The sequence below is a fragment of the Leucopleurus acutus genome (assembly GCF_964270905.1).
Source record: "Leucopleurus acutus genome assembly, chromosome: 4".
Classification (NCBI taxonomy): domain Eukaryota; kingdom Metazoa; phylum Chordata; class Mammalia; order Artiodactyla; family Delphinidae; genus Leucopleurus; species Leucopleurus acutus.
In genome coordinates this window covers 80,704,452-80,716,575 of record NC_139146.1, presented here as the reverse complement: position 1 = coordinate 80,716,575, position 12,124 = coordinate 80,704,452, and the positions used below count along the sequence as shown (strand labels likewise).

At 32.0% G+C, this 12,124-nt stretch overlaps 1 protein-coding gene across 10 annotated transcripts in view; it reads right to left on the bottom strand.

Moving 5' to 3' along the window:
* ADGRL3 (adhesion G protein-coupled receptor L3) overlaps positions 1-12,124 on the bottom strand; it is an 860,202-nt gene that overhangs the window by 394,194 nt on the left and 453,884 nt on the right. For all 10 annotated transcript variants that reach the window (XM_082838915.1, XM_082838914.1, XM_082838913.1 and 7 more), the window contains one exon: positions 859-968. In XM_082838915.1, the coding sequence (XP_082695041.1) occupies positions 859-968 (110 nt within the window). The remainder of the gene's footprint in view (positions 1-858; positions 969-12,124) is intronic.

Genomic DNA, 12,124 nt, shown 5'->3' with positions numbered 1-12,124 from the left:
AAGGGCTTCCCTGGTGGCGCAGTGGTTGAGAGTCCGCCTGCCGATGCAGGGGACATGGGTTCGTGCCCCGGTTCGGGAAGATCCCACATGCCGCGGAGCGGCAGGGCCCGTGAGCCATGGCCACTGGGCCTGCGTGTCCGGAGCCTGTGCTCCGCAATGGGAGAGGCCACAACAGTGAGACGCCCGCGTACCACAAAAAAAAAAAAAAAAAGGGTCACTTTTGATTGTTTGATTTTTCATTACTCCCGAAGAAAAAAGAAAAGTTGTTGGTATATATCATTTCTGACATAAAGGTTGCAAAGACACAGTTCTTGAGACTGTAAAAGATACATTCTCTAAAGAGTGCTTTAGTCCATGTAATCCTTGTATTTTCTTTCCAATCTGCTCTCTCTGGGTGAATATATTTCTACTTCTCAATATCTTGGCAGCACAGGAAGCTTAGATATAATTGTTCCTATCAAATTCAAGATTTATCATTTTCTATACTACTATATATACAAGTATATTATTCACTTTCATTTCTGTTTGCTTGGACCTGGAGGGATATAGTACTGCCATACCACTCTTTCATCGTTTTTCTAAATATTTTATATTCTTGCATTAAGAAAAGAGCTTTAGAATAGATACTGATATACAGAAATATATAGTCAAAATTAAATGCTGCAGGATCATGCAGGCAACACCTAATTCTTCCAAGGGTGGGGAAAATGTAAGACCCTGAAAAGTTAAATTTAGCCAGTTTTTAAATATAATTTATGTGATTATTTTTATGTTTTCATAGAGACTATGTTGTCAATGCATGCAAAACAAAGCTTAATATCTTTCCTTTTTATAAGAAAAGTACAGGAATATACATACTGTAAGGGACACATTCATACTGCACTTCAAGGTATTTATAGGTTCCCGGACATGGGTCTGGAAAAACATCGGGACCTGCCACCACTGCACACTGGGTTCTGTTATTGCACCTGAAGTCAAAAGAGAAGAAAAGAAAAAAATAATAAGTTTCTACATAGTTAAATCATTATTAACACCAATACCAATTTTATTTTAGTTCCTAATTACACAGATTTAAATAAGGTTTTGGTCAATTTAGGGTTTTAGACTTGTTAAGGAAATATCTACAGTATACCTAAAAAAAAACTAGACATTAAAAAATTCATTCAGTTTATTCATATTAACTAATTTAATATTTGATTGAACACAGCATGATTTTGAGTTAGGAGTTAAATACTGCTTAAGCAACATTAACTGGCCCATAGGATATTGCCAATGTGAAGACAGGATGATTTGGTAGGAAAAACTCACTCTCTTATAAAAAAAAATAATTAAGAAAATAGAACCACAGAGCTTTACTTAGGCAGTAGTAAAATAAATTCACTGATTATCATATTATTTATTTTATAGGCAATGAACATATGGTGTTGAAATGCTTTTAGCCAAACCTAAAAAATAAAATCAGTAAAAACTTTAAATATTAAAATATATATAAAAATTTAATTTATATAAATTAATATAATAATAAACTAATCCCATAAGTAAAACCATTTTTAAGAATGGACTCATATTCCTCATGTACAGCCAAATAACGACACTAACCTTAAAGATTGCTATTCACAAATGCCAATATCCTATAATTTAGAATAACTTTAAATCTCCAAAGAGAATAATCAGACATCACTATTGAAACAGAAACACAAACTAGGCATATTTTGTGGCAATTGGGCTAAATAGATCTGGGTTAGCAGATTTACTCATGGGTAAATAAATATACATATAATGAAATTGATTCCTGCTCTGAAAAAGACACCCAAGGTCAGAATGGCCTCCTTACAGTCAATTTTACTCCGAAACTTTCTAGACCCAATAGAGTTCCTCCCTTCCTTCCTTCCTTCCTCCCTTCCTCTCCCTCCCTCTCTTCCTTTCTTCCTTCCTTCTTTCTTTTCTTTTCTTTCTTTTTCTTTCTGCCCTTCCTTCCTTCCTTCTTTCCTTCCCTTCTTTCTTTCCTTCCTTTCTTAAAAAGATGCTTCCTTTTTTGATATGACCAATACCTCTGAATCCTTGCAAGGCTACTAGTTGGATAAGGAGCATTTAGGGCAGAACTCATTTTGATTTAGAGTGAAAATGCTTTGAGTTTACTCAAGGCTATCATTTGCCAGGCTTACTGAGGATTTTATTTAGTCCCTAAATTAAAATTGATTCATTAGTAAATGTCTTAAACTGAAAAATACATTTCGTGTTATCAGTGGAAGATTAATAAAAGCCAATATTCCATTCTCATCAGTCAGTTTAGCATAACAGCTAATCCTGAGGGTCAACATGTTCTAAAGTTCTCTTGTGTAGATTTAGTGTCTAAAGATGATTATCAGACAATTGTATAATAACATTAATGTAAATGTGGCTGTCCTCAACATGCATTACAAATAGGTAGTGCAAATATTTTAGTGTATTGACACTTTTTAAAAATAGCAGTACTTTCCTATTACATAGAAAACCCTTAAGAGGAAGCTGTCTCAAGTTAAAAGACATGTTTTTGCAGTTAAAGCAATACAATTTTCACATCATGCCTTGAAAAAATAAACTCATAAATCTATCTCAGGATTTTATACAATGAGCAGCTATATAAACTCAGTTATATCCATAATTGTTACAGAAACAATCAGCTATTATCAAAAATGCATTCAAAGTAGAAATAATGAAAAATGAAAGTATACATTATAAAATTTGATATTTAAATATTTTGTAAATATAATATTATTGCTGATCTCAAATCATTAAATTATAATGTTTAAAATAAATATATATATACACATATTATATATATTATGTTTTGTCTCTTGGCCTACTGTTGTTTTACTGCCTACTATCGTCCTTTTTTCTAATTACTACAGCTCTTATAATAATAAAATTAATTTACAATCTGTGTCTATTCTTACAATTTTCAGATGTAAATGGGCAATTACAAATCTTTTATTATTTAAACGATCAATGTTGGATATCAACAAACCAAATTACTAGTCATTTTTGAGTAGGGCATAAAGGTTAAAATTTACAATTATGGAAGTGTTTGTTTCACAGAAAATTGTCTTGAATCAAAAAGAATTTCATATGGTTATATATGTATAGATCAGATATTAAAATATAATATGGACATTAGACACATCCACCCATCCATTTAGTTATCTAAACATGTGAACTGATCATTTGCATATTATATACTATTTAATTTGCAAAAATACTATTTATGTGTATGTAAAAAAACTGAAATAAGCGACATTTGTTATAAACATTAGACATTGTAATGAGTCCCAAATATCTTACTTAATGTTAACCAAAGAAGAATCAAGAAAGCCTTCTACCTGGTGAGATAGTGTATGTGAAAAGGTATATAAACCAACACATTCTACACAAATAATATACTGCAATCATTGTCATCATTGTTCTGTAGAAAACAATGCTTTACAGCATTTACTTTTCAAAATAATTTACATTCTATTATGATTTCTATATCAAATGCTTTTTATAAATTAAGATACTGAAAAATCAAAAGGTAGGCAACATCTGGAATATTATTTTTGTATAAAATACTGATTGTTTAAAGACTAGCTACATTTCAAAAACAGGAGTTTAAAAATCTGTCTTCTTTTTTATGATTTCAGTCGCTGTGAGTCAAAATTAAATTAACCTTAATATTAGATTAAATATTATTGATCAATTTACACCAGTAAGAGTACTTTTATAATTATATCAAAGTTGTCAAAAGTAAATTCATCCTAAATACGCTTGATGATAAAAGGGAAATAAAATAATTGAATGTTCCAATGTGCTTTACACTCAGATTTTTCTTTATATTTACTTTTAATTTAAATATAAAAAATGATTTTCAGTAACCCTGATACTAAGGATATTCTTAAAACCCATGGTAAAGGATGAGAAAAGACTACAATGATATGGTCAAATGTATCCTAATCTACTAATATCCACAGAAAAAAATGTCATAATCTTATAAAAGCATTAAGGCTTCAACTTTTCATAAAAGTTTCACTATTTTTTCATTGGAAAATTTATGCAATAAAATTTTTCTACCCCAACAATAGACAATTTTCAAATAAAGTATTTGATAAAAAAAAAAAGCAGATGACAATAACAAATACCAGATAGAATTCTCAAAGGAATCTATTGGAGTTTCGATTTTTACATATATAACACGGAGGTCAGTTATTTTACTACCTCACAGAGTTGACATGCTTATAAAAATGCATTAAAAATTTGTAAAGTATCACATAAATGCACACGTATACTATTTGTTGCTGTAACTATCCACATTGTTATCATTATTAACATCAAGTCATTTGCTTTGGGATGGGTTAATAACACTTCATTCCAGATAGACTGAGTCTTTTGAGAGAAACCTACAACACAGAAGAAGTGACACACAGACAAGCACATAGATGCTTTGGATTAAGAGTAGAAACAGGAAAAAAACAGATTCATGTTTTTTTAAAAAAGAAAGCCAAATAAATTAGTTGTATGCAAAGTACATTACCCAGGATATCATAAGTTTGAGATTTATACTAACGCTTTAAACTTATCAAACATGTTCACATATATCCTACTTGTCACTTCTTTTGAGATGAAGTTACTAGTACCAATTTCACAGAGCAGGGAATAGGTATGGTGATGTTGAATAACTTTTCAGACTCTCAGTAAAATAATAGTCACTGGACTCCAGAACAGTGACCTGAAAACCACTATCCTATTGTCTCCTGAGAGTGTGAGTCATACATCTCATGGTCGCTCTGGGAAACTAATTTAATTCACTCTTATATGTTGTCAGGAGTACTATGATGATCTGATGAGGTAAAGATCAGCTGTGAAATATCTAACTGGCCCAGGATTCATTCAGTTGTGGTGTGAATCAGGCATTCCAAGGAAGCTCTGAATTTAACATTACATAACCAGGCCCTCCCAATTCAAATTGGAATGCAGCAATCAGAGAGATCAATCTCTGAACATAAGGTGGAAGGAGTAATAAGATAAATGAGTATTTCTTTATATATTGACTATTCCAAAAGAAAAAAAGAAACACAAAAAAAATGCCATTTTAATTCAACCCACATTCAAAGCTCCAACTTAAGTATATTTGCCATCTATTGATAAAGTTTATTTAATAAATATTATGTAATATGTTGAATGCTACTGGTTATTCGCACTAATTTTAAAGTAGTATTGTTTAACTTAAAAAGAGGCCTTATGATGACTGCCAGGGAAGATAAACATAATTACAGGATTATAAATTAGATACAGAATTATTTGATGCTAACTTATTCACTCCAATATGATTTATAGCAGTATAAGAACAAAACTGGTTAAGAACGATAATGAAAAAGTCAACTCTGGGGCAAAGAAGTTCCTTTATTTGCCACAACATACTGCAGCATATAATAAAAATGATATTGCTAGGTTTATGCACATATCATCTATTCAGTAAGTTCTTATTATATATAAATGAACCAACCACTTTTCTGCTAAATTTAGGAAAGTGATGTTTGTTTTAACTTCCATATCTAGATAAAAAGTAGCAGCCATTTTCTCCCGTTTAGTTACAACAAATTTATAGATGAAGCATATAAAATGAATCTTAAGTATAACTGTTGTAAAACATTCTTACATAAGAGACATATAAGGATTGTATTGGTTGGTTCCATAACTCTAGTAATCTAATATGGTACAATTAAAATAATTTAAATAAAATATTGTTGTATTTCTCTACTAGGAGGGTAATTCATAGGGTTCTCCCTTAAAAAATCCAATTACATATTCTTATTATGCTCTTAAATCAGTGTGTACAAAAAAGCTAATCCTATGAGTGCTCAGAAACGTCTCAATTAATGCTTCAGTCATGCAAATATATAAAACTCCATTTAAAATAATTGGAATAACAAGATATGATGGTGTAAAAAAAACATACTTTGTGGGTGTCTCTTTGTTAGCAAAATTAGTCATATGAATTTATATTAGTATTTATCAAATGACTGATGAAGAAATACATACACTGAGTATACTCAAGTAATTCACAGCATCTAAAATATGGCAAATCAGTGTTTAAATCGTATAAGAATAAGGCATTATGTTCCAAGAGAAAAATGTTTTAAAGATAACTATTCATGCAAAAAACAAGGCACTACCATCATGACACATTAATATTTAAAATCTAAAAATGTTTCTCAAGATTGCTGTGGCTATTTGGGGTCTTTTGTGTCTCCATACAAGTGTTAAGATATTTCGTTCTGGTTCTGTGAAAAATGCCATTGGTAATTTGATAGGGATTGCATTGAATCTGTAGATTTCCTTGGGTAGTATAGTCATTTTGACAATATGGATTCTTCCAATCCAAGAACATGGCATATCTTTCCATCTGTTTGTGTCATCTTTAATTTCTTTGATCAGCGTCTTATAGTTTTCAGAGTACAGTTTTTTGTCACCTTATGTAGGTTTATTCCTAGGTATTTTATTCTTTAAGATGCGATGGTAAATGGGATTGTTTCTTGAATTTCTCTTTCAGATCTTTCACTGTTAGTGTATAGAAATGCAACAGATTTCTGTGTATTAATTTTGTAACCTGCAACCTTACCAAATTCATTGATGAGCTCTAATAGTTTTCTGGTAGCATCTTTAGGATTTTCTATGTGTAGTATCATGTCATCTGTATACAGTGACAGTTTAACTTCTTCTTTTCCAATTTTGATTCCTTTTATTTCTTTTCTTTCTCTGACTGGCGTAGCTAGGACTTCCAAAACTATGTTGAATAAAAGTGGTGAGAGTGGACATCCTTGTCTTGTTCCTGATCTTAGAGGAGATACTTTCAGCTTTTCACCACTGAGTATGATGTTAGCTGTAGGTCTGTCGTATATGGCCTTTACTATGTTGAGGTATGTTCTCTCTATGCCCACTTTCTGGAGAATTTTTATCATAAATAGGTGTTGATTTTTGTCAAAAGCTTTTTCTGCATCTATTAAGATGATCATATTGTTTTTATTCTTCAATTTGTTGATGTGGGGTATCACACTGATTGATACTGAAAAATCCCTGCATCCCTGGGATAAATCACACTTGATCATGGTGTATGATCCTTTTAATGTATTATTCGATTTGGTTTGCTGGTATTTTGTTGAGGATTTTTGTGTCTATGTTCATCAGTGATATTGGCCTGTAATTTTCTTTTTTTCTGGTATCTTTGTCTGGTTTTGGTATCAGGGTGGCCTCATAGAATGTGTTTGGGAGTGTTCCTTCCTCTGCAATTTTCTTGGAACAGTTCAGAAGGATAGATGTTAGCTCTCCTCTAAATGTTTGATAGAATTTGCCTGTGAAGTCATCTGGTCCTTTAAGTAACCAGGGTAACTAGGAGTTTTTAATTCTCAGGATGGAATGTAGCAATATAAAAAAACCCATAAATTCATATGTGAATATCAAGAGTATTTTGCTCAATGTCCATAAACTGAACAGAACAACTCTCTTTTCCTCAAGACAGTACTTTCCCTATGTGCCACTCCCTGTCTCTCTGAGATCTGCAAATACGTCATTCATTTTGGACTTGCCTGGGAAGAATAAGGCAAATATCCCATGGTAGAATATGAATATATATATATATATATATATATATATAAAATAAAGGAATCATGTAGATCTCAATTAGCAAGAGAACTAAATGGTCAGAAAAAACGAAATCAATCATCATCATAAATATTAAAATTTTTCTCTAATTCTTATATTGTATATCTACACCTAGCATTCACACAGCAATTTGCCAGTGTTGTCCACATACACTTTAAGTGGCAATTTAAGAAGAGTAACAGAAGTGATAAAGCCCTTGTTTGCTGTTTTTATTTTTGAGAACATTGATTCTAAATCATAAACTAAAAATATAGTAAGATCTTACAGAACACATCGTGACAATGTATTTAAACCAAGTTCTATGATTCACAAGGTGATTCTTTAGCCTCAAGTCTTTCATTTTCTATATTCTTTTATATTTCATTTCACAAACATGCTTTACATTAGAAAAATGTGATGTGACACAAGCAAGTGAGAACATGACCAAAATGATGAGTGGGGAGAACCACAGAAACTAGGATACTAAGTTAGTTTTCTTATTGCTTCTGGAACAAATTACCACAAACTTAGTGGTTTAAAACAATGCAAATCTATTCTCTTCTAGGTCTGGAGGTAGAAGTCCAAAATGAGTCTTCTATGGCTAAGAGAAAGGTGTTGGCAGCGTTTGTCCCACATGGAGGCTCTGAGGAGAATCTGTTTTCTTGCCTTTTTTCAGTTTCTAGAGGCTGTGCCCTCATTTGTTGGCTGTGACCCCACACCACATCACCTTTTTTCACCCTGATTCTGACATGGCACTGCCTTCTTCCTTCTTTGCCCTTCTTGCTTCCCTCTTATGAGGACCCTTGTGATCACGTTTAAGGCCCACCCCCATAATCCAGGATAATGTGCCCACCTCAAGAACCTTAACATTGTCACATAAGTAAAGTTCTTTTAGCCATATAAAGTACAATTCACAGATTATGGGGGTAAGGATGCCAATATCATTGGGGGCCATTATTTGGCCCACCACAAGTGCTTAAGCAAAAAGACATATTGAGACTGTCTCCTGAGGTGGTCACTTTGTAGAAGTCTTACATGGGAAGATGCATATCATTACAGTGGAGCATGGCTAAGGTGTTTAATGTCTCCCTAATATACAGTTTTATTTATTAAAAGGATGCATAGGCCTCCACTTACATACACTATCTTTCAGTACAAACAAATGGTTTGATTATAGTTTGGCTAAAAGGCATCATATTATATGTTTGTTTTGTTGGATCACAATGGAATTTTCAGTGCATAAAGCTTATTGTGATAGATGTGAGAAACTGAGCTAGATTTGCCTGACCCATATAGGTTACTTTTAGAGCATTTTACAGAAACTGGGTCATTGTTTCAATTTGGAACTTCATAAAGTTTAAAATATCAAACATAAAACTTCATAAAATGTGAAATATCAAACATTAAGAAATTATTAATGAAACCCAACTGACTCATATTAAACTGAATTCATGTTTCAGTGTCATTACACCTTTCTATGAATAAAAAAAGGTGACTATTTCACATTTACAGATTTAAATAATTTTATTTTGACAAAATTCAATTTAAAATACTAATTCTGTACTGCACTAAAAAGATATTATTTGTCTATGCTCTAAACTATTTCAGTAGCAATTTGAAAAATAGGAAACTTTTCAGATTCTCTTATTATAGAATAAATTTACAAGTTTATGAACCTTAAGGGTTTATTATTGGGAATTTTTCAAACTGACTTAATAATATTTTGAAAACATAGAAATATGTTTGAAAATGAGTAACCTTGCAAGGAAGTCCAATTTCCAAATATTCCACATATCTCTGGGTAATGTTTGATAGAATAAATTATAATCATCAGTCAGCATCCACAGAATATTTATGGAGCTCATTCCAAAAATAAAATGATTAGCTACGTTAGACATGAATACAATTCATAGAAGCATGTGTTCACAATAAATGGAAATGTGCATTTAAAATTAACATGTTCACAAACATTGCTTGGAAAAGTATTTCAGTCCTGAGTTATGTGTCAGTGATTTCTAAGCTGTAATCTTCTAGTAGTAGCTGAATGCTATAACAATAGTTACATAGAATTATGAGAAACTTTACATTTAAAAATAATTGGAATTGCATCTGTATTAGTTTATTACTGTCTACTTTCAGTAGCATATCAGAGCTGAACATTCTTTACTTGCATGTATGGTTAACCAAATAAATCTCTGTGTGTGTATGAATTCATTATCTGAAAGTATAGCAGCAAATGGAGGTATTACTTGTTTTCTTCTAAATAAAAAGGAACAATATTTTATATGTATGTATTTTTCTTAAGTGAAGACAATGTTCACTTCGCAGAGAATTAGATTTTTTTTTAAGTCAGAGACAGACATAATTGATTACACTTCCTAAGGGTGCTGCAAGACATTCTTTTCTTCCCTGAGCTACAAGAATATCCTATCTGCCAAGACACAGCTAAGACGAGATGTCATACTGATTCATTTGGTTAAGTCTTTTTTCTTGTCAATGTGTAAAATTTCCAAATCAAACTATGTATGTATGAGAAAAATAAAAAGAAATAAATTCAAACCTTGAGAAAGAGAATTGCAACGGAAAAGGAATTTTACTAATGTTGGTTACTGAAGTCAGTTAACATGAAAACCAAGGAACAACATAAGATGAGCTCGGAAAAATGTCTTTGGTTTCCTCACATTTGCTTTCAATAAAGTGCTAAATGAAAGCAAATGAATAACTCTGTGTTTGTGTGTGCGTGTGTGTATGTGTGTGTGTGTGTATGTACCCATGTATGCACATGAACACACTCATATATACACATTTATATACATATAGAAAGACTTCCAAAGCAGAATATACAGCAGAAATAAACTTTGTCTGTGTCCTCATACATAAATTTTTTGAAGAGTGCAGTAGTAAGATTCATATTACACAAAAATAATTTTAGTCATCTTCATGCTTTGTAAGTATAATGTACCTGGTGCAGCACAACAAAATATGAAAGAAAGCCCCCATGTGCCAGTGACTGAAGATCAATAATTCTCATGGTCCCCTCTCCTCTAAGATGCTTCATCTCTCACTTCTGGTACTTAGCCTTGTTGGGCTACCTCTGTTGAATTACCTCTGTTGAATTAAGTCCAGTCATGACCTCAGACAGAGACTCATCTCAAGCATATATCCTACCTGCTTTGAATTATGGTATCACCAGGAAGCAATAAGTACAAGAGAAATGCAAAGACATTTCTATTGGTATCAGAATGCTTTAGGCTTCAAAAAACAGCAAGTACAAATTAAAGTGGCTGAAAAATAAGGGTTGTATTATCTCACATATTAAAAATTGGAAGATGAGTTGATTCAAGTTGGTTAATTCAGAGATTTACAAAGTCACAGTTGTGACTTGGAGTCTGTGAAATTTTACTGGATTTATGTCCTATAGTCCTAAGATGGCCACTGCATTTGTAGATGTTACTTGAAGATAAAATCCAGAAAAAGTAAAGTTCCTATCTTGTGTCTCATTTTAAGCGTAAGGATATTCTACACATAAGCCACTCAGCAGACTACCCTTAAAGAACAATGATCAATATGAGCCAATGCCTACTCCTAAAACAATCACACAAGGGGAAGACATCCACATGACTGGTTTTACCCAGTGAAGTTTCATTATCACAGGTCCAGAGAGGCACCTGGTCTCCTCTGAAGCACTAGCCGCTTATAGGAGACTGAATAAATCATGGCTTTGCTAGTGAGGATGGGTTTGTCGTAGGCAAACATATTTGATACACCATTCTCTCAAGTTCCCTTCTCTAGCAAAAAGCACCTCATATTTAAGATATTACAAAGTTTTCAGCACAGCTACCAAAAAAATATTGGGACATATAAAATAAGTCGTTTCAAATTTAAACCACAATATTTTACTTTGAAAGTATGTATATGCTATGTGTATTCTAATGTATAGAGTCTGGTTAAATACATTAAAATGAGTCTCTACTATGTGATGCTAGACAGCCGTTAAACATGATGAAGTAACTCTTCCTTTATTAACCTGAAAAAAACCCTTCATATTGAAATTTTAAATAAAAACATTAAAAAAACTGTATAGCTGAATACACGCATAAATGTACGGAATATCTATGAATGATTAGTACCAACTGATTATCACTGGGATATAGAATAAGTGTGAGTTGTCAGTTTCTTAATAGTTTTTCCCCCCTTTTAAAACAAAGTGAACATTTACTATTTCATGATCATTCCAAAGTGTACCTAAAATTCAAAGAGAATGATAATTCTTTCAGGACTATCCATACTAACTACTTCATATTCTGATAACCTTTTAACTCTTTAAAAATTTTACATAATATCTATAGAATGCAGCTTTCATAGAAGTTATATTTCTGTAAAACAAAGTTTCTCCTGTATTTATTGCACATCTCTCTGCCTCTATAACATTATATTTATTTTTAATATTGAGTTGAGAAATAGCCTCTTT